Source organism: Gymnodraco acuticeps, unplaced genomic scaffold, assembly GCF_902827175.1.
Source record: "Gymnodraco acuticeps unplaced genomic scaffold, fGymAcu1.1, whole genome shotgun sequence".
In the NCBI taxonomy this organism is placed as follows: domain Eukaryota; kingdom Metazoa; phylum Chordata; class Actinopteri; order Perciformes; family Bathydraconidae; genus Gymnodraco; species Gymnodraco acuticeps.
In genome coordinates this window covers 1-18,356 of record NW_022990593.1, presented here as the reverse complement: position 1 = coordinate 18,356, position 18,356 = coordinate 1, and the positions used below count along the sequence as shown (strand labels likewise).

The 18,356-nt window shown below is 44.3% G+C and overlaps 1 protein-coding gene across 1 annotated transcript; it reads right to left on the bottom strand.

The window, feature by feature from the left end:
- Nucleotides 1-217: 217 nt before the first annotated feature.
- si:dkeyp-110a12.4 (pancreatic secretory granule membrane major glycoprotein GP2) lies at nt 218-7,338 on the bottom strand. The gene is made up of 7 exons (XM_034228819.1): nt 7,181-7,338; nt 6,102-6,237; nt 5,151-5,245; nt 4,307-4,475; nt 1,902-2,022; nt 1,030-1,625; nt 218-975 (listed from the first exon to the last, which is right to left on the bottom strand). Exons 1-6 carry the CDS (start codon nt 7,318-7,320, stop codon nt 1,450-1,452), a joined length of 837 nt encoding a protein of 278 aa, XP_034084710.1. The 5' UTR covers nt 7,321-7,338; the 3' UTR covers nt 218-975; nt 1,030-1,449.
- Nucleotides 7,339-18,356: the final 11,018 nt, after the last annotated feature.

The following is an 18,356-nucleotide window of genomic DNA, read 5'->3' as shown; positions in this document are numbered from 1 at the left end:
TAGAATGCTATCTATACAGCGCGGGTCCTTCTATAGCGTTTTCATTCTTGGTAAAATGTTCCCAATTTAGTTTAGAGTCAATTTCACGCTCTCGTTATGCCGAAGTGGGCGTGGTTTACTCACATCGTCATGCCACGTCATCACGTAAAGCAGCGTGGTCCCATCAGTTAAGGAGCAGTGCTGCTGCGCTCAGAAATAGACGAGGGGAAAACCCGAGGACTGTTTTACATTTTTATTTATAGGTTTTAATGGATGCAGAATCCTGCCAGGGCAATTCAAATACTATCTTAATGTTCCCTTAATGTTCCCTGGACTCACACAGCGATATAGTAATAATCAACCAGAGGAAATGGGCTTTACAATGAGGGAGAATGGCTGAGAATGAACATAAATACAGGATCTCAAAGTCATAGAAAATTAAAAAACAAGTTGGAAAGTATTTCCTACAAAATAAAATAATTTTAGATAAAATAATAATAATGCATGTTTACTTTAAATTGAATTAAATGTATTAATTAGTTTATTAAAAATAAAAGAATGACAGAAATATGAACTACTCTACAGTGTTGGGTTGTTAGACATAGAGGGTACATATAGCTGCAAATAGATCACACGTTTAAAACCTTTATTAAACTTATTTTCAACAATTCCTGAAGACATATACCAGACTTATTGTGATGATAAATCAGACCTGTACACGTGATTGTATTTTTATATGTTTTTGTGTTTGAGAGAACGAATAAGCAATATTTTACAATATTTTGTCAATCATCGTGCAACAAGTCAGAAAATGTCTCGTCGATAGGTTCCCAGTTTTTATCACATTAAGGTGAATATCTTAAATCTAAACATCTTAACATGAATTTTAAGGAACTTTTTCAATATTTCCTGAGATTTTATGGACCATTAATGAATGATAATGAATATTTGATGTGTATTTGTAGCCCTGGTGGGTGTCTGTCCTCAGGAGGCGACCTCAGAGAGGGTGTGGATGTTGGACAGGTAGCCCCCCCCCCCTCAGGAGGCGACCTCAGAGAGGGTGTGGATGTTGGACAGGTAGCCCCCCCCCCTCAGGAGGCGACCTCAGAGAGGGTGTGGATGTTGGACAGGTAGCCCCCCCCCCCCCTCAGGAGGCGACCTCAGAGAGGGTGTGGATGTTGGACAGGTAGCCCCCCCCCTCAGGAGGCGACCTCAGAGAGGGTGTGGATGTTGGACAGGTAGCCCCCCCCCCTCAGGAGGCGACCTCAGAGAGGGTGTGGATGTTGGACAGGTAGCCCCCCCCCCCCTCAGGAGGCGACCTCAGAGAGGGTGTGGATGTTGGACAGGTAGCCCCCCCCCCCCCTCAGGAGGCGACCTCAGAGAGGGTGTGGATGTTGGACAGGTAGCCCCCCCCCCCTCAGGAGGCGACCTCAGAGAGGGTGTGGATGTTGGACAGGTAGCCCCCCCCCCTCAGGAGGCGACCTCAGAGAGGGTGTGGATGTTGGACAGGGTGAGTTGAGCCTCTCTGATTGGATAGAAGCTTCTGGAGCGGAGCCACAGGCGTCCGAAGAGCCCGGAGACCAGCAGGAGGACCAGAACCAGCAGACCCCCCAGAACCAGGGTCCCCACAGCAGGGAGCCCCCCACCTGCAGGAGAAACTCACCTCAGTACACACACAGGTACTTTATACTGACGTCAGCACACACAGGTACTTTATACTGCACTAGAGTACACACTACAGGTACTTCATACTGCACTAGAGTACACACTACAGGTACTTTATATTGCACTAGAGTACACACTACAGGTACTTCATACTGCACTAGAGTACACACTACAGGTACTTTATACTGCACTAGAGTACACACTACAGGTACTTCATACTGCAGATTTAAAGACTCATTAATATAAACCACACGTACTCAGATCAGGCTTCCCACCGTCCTGTAGGAGGCGTCTGATTGGTCCGTAAGACACGGTGTGGGACAGAGGAGCGTCTCTCCGAGTCCGGATCAGTTCTTCCTCACCGACCGAGGAACAGTTCTGGGTTTCAGAGGAAACACGAAGAGACACGTCTGGATGTAAACAACAACAAATCAGTCAACAACACATTCAGGAGAACATGTTTAATAAGAGAACCCCTCATGAGCATATTCAAACCCAACGACAGGAAACTAGAAACAACATGGAGATATCTTTGTATATAATTATCCCTCACGGTTAAATAAAGGAAGGCAACAAAAACCTGTTAGATAAATACAACAATAACAACTAATACCAATCAAAAGGGGATGTCTCTGATCAAACTAAATAAAACCTTAAATATTAAAACCTTTAAAAAAAAGAAAGAGAAAAAAAATTACTATTAAAAAAATAATAGTAAAAGATAAATAATAAAGATTTAAAGACTCAAGCTATAAAATAAATGAAGATTAAAAGACTATTTAAAATGTGGTTGGGGGGGGGGGGGGTTTCCATGGTGATATCTTAAATATGTCCCCCTGCAGTGCCCTCCTCCCCCCCCTGTATGGTCAGAGGGTCTATTTTAAGGTAAAGCTCCTCTTAAAGCGTGTCTAAACCGGCCCCTCACTCAGAGGTATGTCGGGTGGTTTGGGGGGTCTCTCTCTCCGGCTGGCACTAAAGCAAAACCTATAGAATAAATCAAACAAAAACTAATAATAAAAAACAAAATCAGAGTGATGTTTGGGTGGTGTTTTTGGGGGTATTTTGGGGGTGTTTTTGGGGGTGTTTGGAGGTTTTGGTTGGGGGGGGGGTTGGGGGTGTTTTGGAGAGGGTTTGGAGTGTTTTGTGGGTGTTTGGGGTTGTTTTGGGGGGGTGTTTGGAGGGGGTTTTGGGGTTGTTTGGGGTGCTTTTGGGGTGTTTTTGTGGGTGTTTTTGTGGGTGTTTGGGGTGTTTTTGGAGGGTGTTTGGAGGGTTTTTTGGGGGTGTTTTGGGGGTGTTTGGGGTGTTTTGGGGTGTTTTTGGGGGTGTTTGGGGGTGTTTTTGGAGGTGTTTGGAGGGGTTTTTGGGGGGTGTTTGGGGTGTTTGGGGTGTTTTTTGGGTGTTTGGGGGTGTTTTTGGGGGTGTTTTGTGGCGGGTGTTTGGAGGGTTTTTTGGGGGTGGTTTTTTGGGGGGTTTTCGGAGGGGGTTTGGGGGGTTTTGGGGGGTTTTTGGGGTGTTTGGGGTTGTTTGGGGTGTGTTTTTTGAGGGGTGTTTGGAGGGGGTTTTGGGGTTGTTTGGGGTGCTTTTGGGTGTTTTGTGGGTGTTTGGAGGGGTTTTTGGGGGTGGTGTTTTTTGGGGGGTTTTCGGAGGGGGTTGGGGTGTTTTTGGTGTCTTTTTGTGTTTTTTGTTTTGTTTTTTTGGGGTGTTTTTTTTGGGTGTTTGGGGGTGTTTTTGGGGTTGTTTGGGGTGCTTTTGTGGTGTTTTTGGGGGTGTGTGGAGGGTTTTTGGGGGGGTGTTTGGGGGTGGTTTTTTGGGGTGTTTTCGGAGGGGGGTTTTTTGGAGGGTGTTTGGAGGGGTTTTTGGGGGTGGTTTTTTGGGGGTGTTTCGGAGGGGTTTGGGGGTGTTTTGTGGGAGTTTGGGGTTGTTTGGGGGGTGTGTTTGGGGGTGCTTTTGGAGGGTATTTTTGGAGGGGGTTTGGAGGTTTTTTTTGGGTTGTTTGGGGTGCTTTTGGGGTGTTTTTGTGGGTGTTTGGAGGGGTTTTTGGGGGTGTTTTTTTTGGGTGTTTTGGGGGGGTTTGGGGGTTTTTGGGGGTTGGTTGGGGTGCTTTTGGGGTGTTTTTGTGGGTGTTTGGAGGGGTTTTTTGGGGTGTGTTTGGGGTGGTTTTTGGGTGTTTTCGGAGGGGGTTTGGGGTGTATTTGGGGGGGGTTTGGGGTGTTTTTGTGGGTGTTTTGTAGGTGTTTGGGGTGCTTTTGGGGTGTTTTGTGGGTGTTTGGGGTTGTTTTTGGAGGGGGTTTTTGGAGGGGGTTTTTGGAGAGTGTTTTATTTTGGGGTGTTTTTTGGGGGGGGGTTTTGGGGTGGTTTTGGGGGGTGTTTGGGGGTATGTTTGGGGGGGTTTTGGGGGGTGGTTTGGGGGGGGTGTTTGGAGGGGTGTATTTGGGGTGTCTTGGAGGGGTTTTTGGGGGTTGTTTGGGGGTGTTTTTGGGGTTGTTTGGGGGGGTGTTTGGGGGTTGTTTTGGGGGGCTGTTTGGGGGTGTTTGGGTGTGTTTAGGGGTGTATTTGGGGATGTTTTTGGGGGTGTTTGGAGGGGTGTATTTGGGGATGTTTTTGGGTGTGTTTGGAGGGGTGTTTAGGGGTGTATTTGGGGATGTTTTTGGGGGTCTCTCACCGGCTTGCACTGCCCCGAGCTGAGGCTGCAGATCTGGACGTTGCAGTGCAGAAACACATTGGTATACGAACTGCCAACGAACTTAAACATCTGGAGCCTGAACGCAGCATCGGGCCCCTCCCCGTTCCTCAGGACGCTCAGAGTCTGAACGCTGGAGATTAGCGGGCAACTGAGGAAGGGGAGAATGGAGAATAAAAGATATTAAAAATAAGAGGCAAGAATAGATTTTAATCCTGTGGTGAATGAAAAAACTAGGTGAAGAAATGCTCTTTAAAAATCCTGCATTCACAGATTCAATGAGGTAGAAATCTAATAAAATGTGCAGTAAAATGTATTTTAATTATAAATTAATATTGTTAAGAAATTATTTAGGATGGATTTTGTACAAATAAAACATTTCCCTAGAAAATACAGATGTATTGCATCTTATTGCTGTTGCTGGTGGAGATAATTTGAACTATTTTACACTTTTGGATGGTTTAATTTATAATAATGCAGGTAATACATACAGAGTAACTATAGCTGTCTGATCATTTTAATGCAGTAAAAATAACAAAAATGTAATGAAATATTCAAGTAAAGTACAAATTCCTCCCTATTTTACCAAAGGACTGTCACTGCCGGGTGTCAGATATGTGCATGAGTGAGCAGGGACGTGCACAGCTGTTTATGTGCACACGTGCGCTCCCAGACAGGAGTCACATGACGCGTCTGAGAAACAGAGTCTGCTTTCGCATTTCAACACGCCGTGGAAACAATACACTGATCTGAGACCATTCATAAACGCCTTTAATCCAGATTTATTAATCCTGCTTCTTTATTCTTCTTAAATGTCCATTGTTACCTGTCTCTGATGAAGGTGTACTGGATGTTAGAGTAGGGGTCACTGGAGGGGGTCGCCCAGCATCTCTCCATACGCAGCATCAGGTGAGCAGGGATCTGACACACACACACACACACACACACACACAGTGAGTAAACAACAGTGTGTGGGTGTTGGGTTTCGTCACAACAAGTTGCTTAAGGTGGTGTAACAACCGGCTCACCCACACACACACACACACACACACACACACACACACACACACCACACACACACACACACACACACACACACACACACACACACACACACACACACACACACACACACACACACACACACACACACACACACACACACACACACACACACACACACACACACACACAGTGAGTAAACAGCAGTGTGTGGGTGTTGGGTTTCGTCACAACAAGTTGCTTAAGGTGGTGTAACAACCGGCTCACACACACACACACACACACACACACACACACACACACACACACACACACACACACACACACACACACACACACACACACACACACACACACACACACACACACACACACACACACTAATCCCTGATCATCATATTTAACCCACAATATACACTATGTTTTTATTGAAGTTATTTGAATCAAGACACAAAGTATTAAATGTGCATATTTTTTTCAAATGAATTAATTGCTTCGTTGTTCCATAAACACACCTGCTTAAAAATAAAATATTTCAAAGGTTATCTACCATTAAAAAAATGCAGTTATTTAATATTTTAATGCCATAAAGAATAAATAAGTTAGTCAGTTAGTCACGATAACAAATAAAAAATGTTTACGGTTATTTTACTTTTTAGAATGTGATTTACCAAAATAAATATATATTTTAAAAGGGGTGTATAAAAGTAGGTATTATTCAGATGAATCCAAAATGTGATTATTAGTATTCTGGAAGTTAAAGAAGGAGTTTTACCATGAACACTTTGACGAAGACGTGGTCCTCCAGCCTGAGGGAGGGCACGGTCGTCCAGCGGTCCTCGAACGCCTCGTCTTTGAACAGAAGCATCGAGACGGAGAAGTTGCCGTCCTCTGTGTTCAGAGTGATGGTCCTGTGACATAAAGGGAAACAAATTCATATTTCATATCTAATAACAGGTCGTCAGGGTCATTCATGCCATTATCGGTCATTTTGTGTTTTTATGTAACGGTTTTTAATTGTTTGTGTTTTCTTTTGTTGTTTTTTGAGCATTTAGCTAATTCTGTACAATAAGTGGTTATTTTTACATGTTTGGCCTTGTGTGAGTTTTTGTAGTCATTTTATTCAATTATTTGTAATTTTGTGTGTTTTTTTTTGGATTGTTTTGTGTAATTTCTTTAGGTAATTATTAGTTGTTCTGTTTCATTTCTGGCAAATTATAAGCCTTGTTTTATTTATTTTTGTTAATCAAATACTGTACAATAAGTTGTCATTTTGTTTTTGTAGTGATTCTATTTAATTATTTGTAATTTTGCGTGTTTTCTTTGGGTTGTTTGTGTAATTTTTACTAAATGTCCTCTTTTTTTGTATTGATTGTTTTTCTTTTAGGTAATTATTGGTTGGCCCCTCCACCACCAGGCCCTCTCCACCACCAGGCCCCCTCCACCACCAGGCCCTCTCCACCACCAGGCCCCCTCCACCACCAGGCCCCCTCCACCACCAGGCTCTCTCCACCACCAGGCCTTGTTTTATTTATTTCTGTTTAAGTTGTATCTTGTTATATTTGACTAACTATTCATATTTAATAGTTAAAACAAATTGTTGTAATTTTTTGTAGTTTTTGGTTCATTTTCTATCTTTAATTTAGCTAATTTAGTTTTTTTAGTGATATATTTTAATTATTTTTGTTTCTTTTGGGTTGTTTTGTGGAATGTTTGTGGAATTGCACCTTTTTTTGTATTGATTGTTTTTCATTTTGTGGCATTTTTAAGCCTTGTTTTATAAATGTCTGTTAAAAAAGCAACAAAATAAAACTCTAACTATTCAGATGAAATATCCCCCCAGGTGAACCCTACCTGAGGTGCACGTGCACCCCGTGGCCCCCCCCCGGCTGCTGCACCAGGTACCGGACGGGGTATCTGCAGCTGAAGGTGATGTTCACGTAGTTCCTGCTGATCACCTGAGACTCGTTGTTATGGATGGAGTTCGTGAACATGATGTGGGACTGGTCCGACACCTGGCGGGAAACACAGGTGTCTAGCAATACAGCAATACTAGCAATACAGCACATTTAAAACAGACTTACAGAGCTCTCACATAATAACTGAAATGACTCATTCACACAGAGAATGCAATGAACTGTGAATAATAATAACAATACACTTTATTCATTTAGCCAAAGAGCTTTCCAGAGGGTGACAGAACACCTGAGGAACATCAGTAAACACAAGGTGTAAACAAACAGAAAGAGTTATATCACTGCACCATAAAACCATAACACCTGGTGTTACAGTCAGACCACACACAGGTGTTACAGTCAGACCACACACACAGGTGTTACAGTCAGACCACACACAGGTGTTACAGTCAGACCACACACAGGTGTTACAGTCAGACCACACACAGGTGTTACAGTCAGACCACACACAGATGTTACAGTCAGACCACACACAGGGGTTACAGTCAGACCACACACAGGTGTTACAGTCAGACCACACACACAGGTGTTACAGTCAGACCACACACAGGGGTTACAGTCAGACCACACACAGGTGTTACAGTCAGACCACACACACAGGTGTTACAGTCAGACCACACACAGGTGTTACAGTCAGACCACACACAGGTGTTACAGTCAGACCACACACAGGTGTTACAGTCAGACCACACACAGGTGTTACAGTCAATCAATCAATCAATCAATGTTTATTTATATAGCCCAATATCACAAATGTTACATTTGTCTCAGTGGACTTTACAGTTTGTACAAAATATCAGTATGACAATACGACACCCTCTGTCCTTAGACCCTCTGTCCTTAGACCCTCTGTCCTTAGACCCTCACATCGTACAAGGAAAAACTTCCGGAGAAAACCCACAGTTTAAAGGGAAAAATGGGAGAAACCTCAGGGAGAGCAACAGAGGAGGGATCCCTCTCCCAGGACGGACAGACGTGCAATAGATGCCGTGTGTAAATTGAAAAGATAATACATTTGCAACATAGGTAGTCCAAATGTTTGGAAATGCATGTGTGTATAATAGGAAGATGAATCCACGAGGATATCCATCCAGGACCTATGATCCAGGACCACAGCCACGACTCAAGATCCAGGGCTCGCGATCCAGGACAGAGGAGCGCAGGATCATCCATGACTCCGGATCCCGGCGTATATAGACACCAAAAAGAAAGACATTTGGGGAAGCTGGGTTAATCGGAACATGAGAGTACACAGGTATAGACAGAGAGAAGGAAGAAGTAAGATGTCCCCCGACAAACTAAGCCTATATCAGCAAAACTAGGGGCTGGATCTAATCAGCCCTAACTATAAGCTTTATCAAAAAGGAAGGTCTTAAGCGCACTCTTAAAAACGGATAGGGTGTCTGCCGCCCGAACACAAACTGGAAGCTGATTCCACAAATGTGGAGCTTGATAAGAAAAGGCTCTGGCTCCCATTGTACTTTTAGAGACTCTAGGAACAACCAACAACCCTGCATTCTTGGAACGCAATGCCCTAGTAGGACAGTAGGGTATAATGAGTTCTTTAAGGTAAGATGGCGCCTGCCCATTAAGGGCTTTGTAGGCGAGAAGAAGAATTTTAAATTCTATCCTGTGTTCTATAGGGAGCCAGTGTAAGGCAGCCAGAACAGGAGTAATGTGGTCCCTTTTCCTAACTCTGGTTAGTACACGAGCCGCAGCATTTTGAATCAGCTGAAGCGACTTGACTGACTTCTTGGTACACCCTGATAATAAAGAGTTACAATAATCCAGCCTTGAAGTAACAAATGCATGGACTAGTTTCTCTGCATCGTTTTGAGGCAAGATATGCCTGATTTTTGCAATGTTACGTAGATGGAAGTAGGCGGTCCTTGAAATTGATTTTATGTGGGCGTTAAAGGATAAATCCTGATCAAATATAACACCAAGATTCCTTACAGTCTCACTGGAGGCCAAATTAATGCCATCCATAGTTAGTATATCCTTAGATAATTTGTTTCGTAGATTCTTCGGGCCAAGTACAATAACTTCAGTTTTGGTCGTGTTTAACATCAAAAAGTTTAAGGTCATCCACGTTTTTAAGTCCTTAAGGCAGTCTTGAATTTTATTTAGATGATTAATTTTATCAGGCTTGATTGATAAATATAATTGAGTATCATCCGCATAACAATGAAAGTTTACAGAATGATTCCTTATAATATTGCCTAACGGAAGCATATATAATGTGAACAAAATAGGTCCGAGCACTGAGCCCTGTGGCACTCCATGGCTAACTTTGGTTTGCGTGGAAGATTCATCATTGACACGTACAAACTGAGAGCGTTCAGATAGATAGGACCTAAACCAGTCTAAAGCAGTTCCCTGTATGCCAACTAAGTGCTCTAGTCTTTGCAATAAGATATCATGGTCGATAGTATCAAATGCAGCACTGAGATCGAGCAAAACAAGAATAGAGACACGTCCCTTGTCAGAGGCTATTAGAATGTCATTTGTGACTTTAACCAGAGCTGTCTCTGTGCTATGATGTGTTCTAAAGCCAGACTGAAAAGCTTCAAATAAATCATTGTTTTTTAAGTAATCACACAACTGTTTTGCGACCGCTTTCTCAAGAATTTTTGAGAGGAACGGAAGATTAGAAATAGGTCTATAGTTGGCTAAAACCTCTGGATCGAGGTTGTGCTTTTTAAGAAGCGGTTTTATCACTGCTACTTTGAATGATTGTGGAACATAGCCTGATAATAAAGACATATTCATAATATTTAATAAAGAAGTGCTAATTAATGGAAAAACTTCCTTCAACAGCTTAGTTGGAATTGGGTCTAACATGCACGTTGATGGTTTAGAAGAGAGAATCATTGAATTTAATTGTTCAAGGTTTATGGCTGAAAAGCATTCTAGTTTACTATCTAGTGTAATATTAGAACTTAGGTTTCCGGGAGCTGTTGATAACACTATACTGGTCAAAGGCAAGAGGTCATTAATTTTGTTTCTAAGAGTAACAATGTTATCGTTAAAAAAGCACATAAAATCATTACTACTGAGTGCTATGGGAATAGAAGGCTCAATCGAGCTGTGGCTCTCTGTCAGCCTGGCTACAGTGCTGAAAAGAAATCTTGCATTATTCTTATTCTCATCTATTAATGAAGAGTAGTAAGCTGCTCTCGCTTTACGCAATGCTTTCTTATATTCATTGAGAGTAATATGCCAAATTAAACGAGATTCTTCAAGTTTAGTAGAACGCCATATCCTTTCAAGTTGTCTCGACTTTTGCTTTATTTTGCGGGTTTCGGCATTATGCCATGGAGCTAGTCTATGTTGTTTTATTTTCTTCTTTTTCAAAGGAGCAACAGAGTCTAATTTTATTCGCAGCGCATCTGTAGCACTATCAACAACATGATCAATTTGGGGTGGTGTACATTTTGTATAAGTTTCCTCCCTTACATGCAGACATGCTATCGAGTTAAGTATTGGTGGAATCTCTTCCTTAAATTTGGCTATAGCACTAACAGATAGGTTTCTGCTGCAGGAGCTTTTGACTAATGCTTTGTAGTCTAGTAACAGTACTTCAAAAGTTACTAAGAAATGGTCGGATAAAGCAGGATTATGCGGTTCGACTAATAGTTGCTCAATTTCAATACCATAAGTCAGAACAAGGTCGAGAGTGTGATTATAGCAGTGGGTTGGTTTATTTACACTCTGACAAAAACCAACAGAATCTAATATAGAGTTAAATGCAACAGTAAGGCTATTTTTATCATCGTCAACATGAATATTAAAGTCACCTACGATAATTACTTTATCTGTTTTAAGAACCAAAGTTGATAAAAACTCAGAGAATTCAGATAAGAATTCTGAATAAGGACCTGGTGCACGGTACACTGTAACAAATAAGATTGGCTGCAAAGTTTTCCAGGTCGGATGCGTAAGACTAAAAACAAGACTTTCAAAGGAGGTATAATTTAATTTTGGTTTAGTATTGATAAGTAAACTTGAGTCAAAGATGGCTGCAACTCCACCTCCTCGGCCCGTGCCTCGGGCAATATGAGTATTGATATGGCTGGGTGGAGTGGCCTCATTTATGCTGACATATTCTTCATGTCTCAACCAAGTTTCAGTGAGACAGCATATATCAATATTATAATCTGATATTAAATCATTTACCAATATTGCTTTAGATGCTAGAGATCTTATGTTTAAGAGACCACATTTAATATTCCTGTTTTGTTGCACTGTAGTAGTTGTTACATTTACTTTGATTAGGTTATTATGTATGACACCTCTATTAGGTTTTACCTTAACTTGTCCTTGGGCAGACACACACACCGCTAATATTGGGTATTTTATTGGGTTCGGGATTCCTATGGATGACTGCCTAGGAGAGAGCGCAGAGAAGCGTGTAAGACTGCGACTCCGCCTCCTGGTCTCAACTCCAGTTTGTCATGGATTAAGTCCACAAAGCCCTGAAATGTTTGCCGAAATGAGATCGGCACCTTCCAAAGTAGGATGAATGCCGTCTCTCTTAATCAGACCAGGTTTTCCCCAGAAGGCTGTCCAATTATTTACGAAGCCCACATTGTTTGCTGGGCACCACCAAGACAACCAGCGCTTGAAATGATGACATGCGGCTATACATGTCATCATTGATCAGATTGGGGAGGGGACCAGAGAAGATTACGGTGTCCGACATTGTTTTAGCATAACTACACACCGACTCCACATTAAGTTTGGTGCATTCTGATCGGCGTATACGAACATCATTACCACCGACGTGAATAACAATCCTACTGTATTTACGTTTATTTTTAGCCAGCAGTTTAAGATGCGCTTCAACGTCGCCCGCTCTGGCCCCCGGAATGCATGTGACTGTGGAGGCTTCGGTCTCTAATTTCACGTGTCTCATAATAGAGCTACCAATAACCAGAGTTGGCTTCTCAGCGGGTGTCTCGCTGAGTGGGGAATATCTGTTAGATACGTGAACGGGTTGGTGGGGACCTGCGGGTTTCGCGTTATGCCCCTTCTGAACAGTCACCCAGTCTCCCTGCTGCTCGGGAGTTGCCGGGGGACGGCTAATAGGAGCTACCTTTTGCCGGTCCGCACCGGCTAACATGGGCTTTACTGTAGCTGAGTTTCTTTCTAAGATGCGGAGCCGGGCTTCTATGGCTATGATTCCCGCCTCCAACCTAACAACTATACTACATTTAACACATGTACCGGTACCAGTAAAGGAGGTAGGGAAGTAACCAAACATGAGACAGTTAGAGCAGGAAATAGCATCCGAGGGTGGGGAAAGAGCCATGGCTAGCTATCAAGCTAAAGTAGCTACCGTTAGCAAACCCGAAAAGAGTGTAGTCAACTGTGGAGTTACAGTCGCTAAGAGAAGGAGAGTTGTGAGTGCTTAAGTTATAGTAACGTGTGATTACAACGTCAGGCAGTTGCCGTGATCAAGAGTTTTAAAACGATCGATTAAGTTAAGATAATAAGCTATCAGCAACAGAACGGGCACACGGGATACCCGGAGATGACAACAACCGGAAGTTACAACATGCTTACCGCAATAGTGGTCCGTGTAGAAACCAGTCAGGTGTTACAGTCAGACCACACACAGGTGTTACAGTCAGACCACACACACACAGGTGTTACAGTCAGACCACACACAGGTGTTACAGTCAGACCACACACAGGTGTTACAGTCAGACCACACACAGGTGTTACAGTCAGACCACACACAGGTGTTACAGTCAGACCACACACAGGTGTTACAGTCAGACCACACACACACACACACACAGGTGTTACAGTCAGACCACACACAGGTGTTACAGTCAGACCACACACAGGTGTTACAGTCAGACCACACACACAGGTGTTACAGTCAGACCACACACAGGTGTTACAGTCAGACCACACACAGGTGTTACAGTCAGACCACACACAGGTGTTACAGTCAGACCACACACACAGGTGTTACAGTCAGACCACACACACAGGTGTTACAGTCAGACCACACACAGGTGTTACAGTCAGACCACACACACAGGTGTTACAGTCAGACCACACACAGGTGTTACAGTCAGACCACACACACAGGTGTTACAGTCAGACCACACACAGGTGTTACAGTCAGACCACACACAGGTGTTACAGTCAGACCACACACACAGGTGTTACAGTCAGACCACACACAGGTGTTACAGTCAGACCACACACAGGTGTTACAGTCAGACCACACACAGGTGTTACAGTCAGACCACACACAGGTGTTACAGAAAGTTTGGCCTGTTTTAATTATTTGGTTTTTTGGGTTGTTTTGTGTAATTTTCACTAAATGTTGTCTTTTTTTTGTATTGCTGGTTTTCCTTATAGGTCATTTCAGGTAATTATTGGTTGTCCGGTTACATTTTTGTCACTTTTATGCCTTGCTTTATTTATTGTTGTTAATAAAATAAAACAAGATAAAACTCTAACTATTCCAATTGAATAGTTAGAGTTTTTGTTCATTTGTCTGCAGGAACAAGGGGATTGTATCCTCTGCAGACCATTGACATGCACCACAGAATATAGGGACTCTTTAACAAGTGGTCCCGCTCTGCATTAAATGATGACGTGTTGGCGCCCTCTAGTGGTGGAGAAGAACAACATTAAAACATGTATTTTTTACGGTGATTAAAAGAAAATCGATATAATTTTGATTATTTAAAAATATATATTGAAATTAATTCCCTATAAACAAATAAAACAAGATAAAGATTTGCTGATTCTGAATAAAAAACATAATATTTTTTAGATAATTTACCACAAAATAAAAACATAAAACAGGATAAAGATATCACAGATAAAAAGCAATAAGAGTGTTTCATATCAGCGGTGTTTCACCCTGTCGTCGTGTGCAGGAGGCGGGATTAACAGGACGATTTACTGCCTTCCCATTGGAAGAAGAATCATCTGTCTATCAAACTGTAATGATTGTATCAAATCAAATCAAGTTTTATTTATAAAGCACAGGAGTCGAGCTCCGCTCTGACTCGAAGGCCAGGGAGAAGAAGAGAGTATTACTTCATGCATTTTACTTAACGGACTGTACGTGGTTTGTTCATGTTATTTTAGACTTTAATAACATTTAATATATTGAGGTAAATATTAGAATAGAATAGAATTGGGAGGGATGCAACCCGCTTTAATGGTCACACATGCAGAGCACACAGAGTGACATTTGTTCTCTGCTTTTAACCCATCCTAGTGCTAGGAGTCTAGCACCAGGAGTCTAGTACCAGGAGTCTAGCACCAGGAGTCTAGTACCAGGAGTCTAGCACCAGGAGTCTAATACCAGGAGTCTAGCACCAGGAGTCCAGCACCAGGAGTCTAGCACCAGGAGTCTATCACCAGGAGTCTAGAACCAGGAGTCTAGAACCAGGAGTCTAGTACCAGGAGTCTAGCACCAGGAGTCTAGTACCAGGAGCCTAGGACCAGGAGTCTAGTACCAGGAGTCTAGCACCAGGAGTCTAGTACCAGGAGTCTAGGACCAGGAGTCTAGTACCAGGAGTCTAGTACCAGGAGTCTAGTACTAGGAGTCCAGCACCAGGAGTCTAGTACCAGGAGTCTAGAACCAGGAGTCTAGTACCAGGAGTCTAGAACCAGGAGTCTAGCACCAGGAGTCTAGTACCAGGAGTCTAGTACCAGGAGTCTAGTACTAGGAGTCTAGCACCAGGAGTCTAGTACTAGGAGTCTAGCACCAGGAGTCTAGTACCAGGAGTCTAGTACCAGGAGTCTAGTACTAGGAGTCTAGAACCAGGAGTCTAGCACCAGGAGTCTAGCACCAGGAGTCTAGTACCAGGAGTCTAGTACTAGGAGTCTAGCACCAGGAGTCTAGCACCAGGAGTCTAGCACCAGGAGTCTAGTACCAGGAGTCTAGTACCAGGAGTCTAGTACCAGGAGTCTAGTACTAGGAGTCTAGAACCAGGAGTCTAGTACTAGGAGTCTAGCACCAGGAGTCTAGTACCAGGAGTCTAGTACCAGGAGTCTAGTACTAGGAGTCTAGAACCAGGAGTCTAGCACCAGGAGTCTAGCACCAGGAGTCTAGTACCAGGAGTCTAGTACTAGGAGTCTAGCACCAGGAGTCTAGCACCAGGAGTCTTGCACCAGGAGTCTAGTACCAGGAGTCTAGTACCAGGAGTCTAGTACTAGGAGTCTAGTACCAGGAGTCTAGCACCAGGAGTCTAATACCAGGAGTCTAGTACCAGGAGTCTTGCACCAGGAGTCTAGTACCAGGAGTCTAGTACCAGGAGTCTAGTACTAGGAGTCTAGCACCAGGAGTCTAATACCAGGAGTCTAGTACCAGGAGTCTAGTACCAGGAGTCTAGTACTAGGAGTCTAGCACCAGGAGTCTAGCACCAGGAGTCTAGTACCAGGAGTCTAGCACCAGGAGGCTAGTACCAGGAGTCTAGAACCAGGAGTCCAGTACCAGGAGTCTAGGACCAGGAGTCTAGTACCAGGAGTCTAGCACCAGGAGTCTAGTACTAGGAGTCTAGTTCCAGGAGTCTAGCACCAGGAGTCTAGTACTAGGAGTCTAGTACCAGGAGTCTAGGACCAGGAGTCTAGCACCAGGAGTCTAGTACCAGGAGTCTAGCACCAGGAGTCTAGTACCAGGAGTCTAGGACCAGGAGTCTAGTACCAGGAGTCTAGCACCAGGAGTCTAGTACTAGGAGTCTAGCACCAGGAGTCTAGTACCAGGAGTCTAGCACCAGGAGTCTAGTACCAGGAGTCTAGTACCAGGAGTCTAGTACTAGGAGTCTAGCACCAGGAGTCTAGTACCAGGAGTCTAGCACCAGGAGTCTAGTACCAGGAGTCTAGCACCAGGAGTCTAGCACCAGGAGTCTAGTACCAGGAGTCTAGCACCAGGAGTCTAGTACCAGGAGTCAAGCACCAGGAGTCTAGTACCAGGAGTCTAGTACCAGGAGTCAAGCACCAGGAGTCTAGTACCAGGAGTCTAGCACCAGGAGTCTAGTACTAGGAGTCTAGTACCAGGAGTCTAGCACCAGGAGTCTAGTACCAGGAGTCAAGCACCAGGAGTCTAGTACCAGGAGTCTAGTACCAGGAGTCAAGCACCAGGAGTCTAGTACCAGGAGTCTAGTACCAGGAGTCTAGCACCAGGAGTCTAGTACTAGGAGTCTAGTACCAGGAGTCTAGCACCAGGAGTCTAGTACCAGGAGTCTAGCACCAGGCGTCTAGCACCAGGAGTCTAGCACCAGGAGTCTAGCACCAGGAGTCTAGTACCAGGAGTCAAGCACCAGGAGTCTAGTACCAGGAGTCTAGTACCAGGAGTCTAGCACCAGGAGTCTAGTACCAGGAGTCTAGTACCAGGAGTCTAGCACCAGGAGTCTAGTACCAGGAGTCTAGTACCAGGAGTCTAGCACCAGGAGTCTAGTACTAGGAGTCTAGTACCAGGAGTCTAGCACCAGGAGTCTAGTACCAGGAGTCAAGCACCAGGAGTCTAGTACCAGGAGTCTAGTACCAGGAGTCTAGTACCAGGAGTCTAGTACCAGGAGTCTAGCACCAGGAGTCTAGTACTAGGAGTCTAGTAACCAGGAGTCTAGCACCAGGAGTCTAGTACCAGGAGTCTAGCACCAGGAGTCTAGCACCAGGAGTCTAGCACCAGGAGTCTAGTACTAGGAGTCTAGAACCAGGAGTCTAGCACCAGGAGTCTAGCACCAGGAGTCTAGTACTAGGAGTCTAGCACCAGGAGTCTAGCACCAGGAGTCTTGCACCAGGAGTCTAGTACCAGGAGTCTAGTACCAGGAGTCTAGTACTAGGAGTCTAGTACCAGGAGTCTAGCACCAGGAGTCTAATACCAGGAGTCTAGTACCAGGAGTCTTGCACCAGGAGTCTAGTACCAGGAGTCTAGTACCAGGAGTCTAGTACTAGGAGTCTAGCACCAGGAGTCTAATACCAGGAGTCTAGTACCAGGAGTCTAGTACTAGGAGTCTAGCACCAGGAGTCTAGCACCAGGAGTCTAGCACCAGGAGTCTAGTACCAGGAGTCTAGCACCAGGAGGCTAGTACCAGGAGTCTAGAACCAGGAGTCCAGTACCAGGAGTCTAGGACCAGGAGTCTAGTACCAGGAGTCTAGCACCAGGAGTCTAGTACCAGGAGTCAAGCACCAGGAGTCTAGTACCAGGAGTCTAGTACCAGGAGTCAAGCACCAGGAGTCTAGTACCAGGAGTCTAGTACCAGGAGTCTAGCACCAGGAGTCTAGTACCAGGAGTCTAGTACCAGGAGTCTAGCACCAGGAGTCTAGTACTAGGAGTCTAGTACCAGGAGTCTAGCACCAGGAGTCTAGTACCAGGAGTCAAGCACCAGGAGTCTAGTACCAGGAGTCTAGTACCAGGAGTCAAGCACCAGGAGTCTAGTACCAGGAGTCTAGTACCAGGAGTCTAGCACCAGGAGTCTAGTACTAGGAGTCTAGTACCAGGAGTCTAGCACCAGGAGTCTAGTACCAGGAGTCTAGCACCAGGAGTCTAGCACCAGGAGTCTAGCACCAGGAGTCTAGTACCAGGAGTCAAGCACCAGGAGTCTAGTACCAGGAGTAAACCAGGAGCAGTGGGCAGCTATTGTACAGCGCCCAGGGAGCAATGGGAGTGAGGGGGGAAGGGGGATGTCCGGTGCCTTGCTCAAGGGCACCACGGCAGGGCAGGAGGTGAACTGGGACTTCTCCAAGTAGAAGTCCACACTCCATATTTAGGTCTGGTCGGGGACTTGAACCGGCGCTCCTACGGCTCACAGCCCCTACTGACTGATTACAGCAGGAGACATTGATTTAGAATAAACAGTAAAAGTACCACGTGTCTTCTCCACATTCAAGAGTTTATATATTAATATATTTGTATTTGATTTCATATTATCTTTATAATGCTCTTATTATAACGTCTTTGTAAGACGTTGCTTTTGTCGGGACCCCCTTGAAAGCCAGACGGTGCATCTCAAGGGGTTTATCCTAATGAATACATGTCTATATACATCTCCATGTAAACCCTGATCATCTGG

Coding starts and splice junctions, on each gene's coding strand:
- si:dkeyp-110a12.4 (XM_034228819.1), bottom strand. CDS start 7,320: ATGTTCACGAACTCCATCCATAACAACGAGTCTCAGGTGATCAGCAGG. Junction 6,238..7,180: donor GGGGTGCACGTGCACCTCAG/GTAGGGTTCACC, acceptor TTTATGTCACAG/GACCATCACTCTGAACACAG. Junction 4,476..5,150: donor TACACCTTCATCAGAGACAG/GTAACAATGGAC, acceptor CCCCTTCCTCAG/TTGCCCGCTAATCTCCAGCG.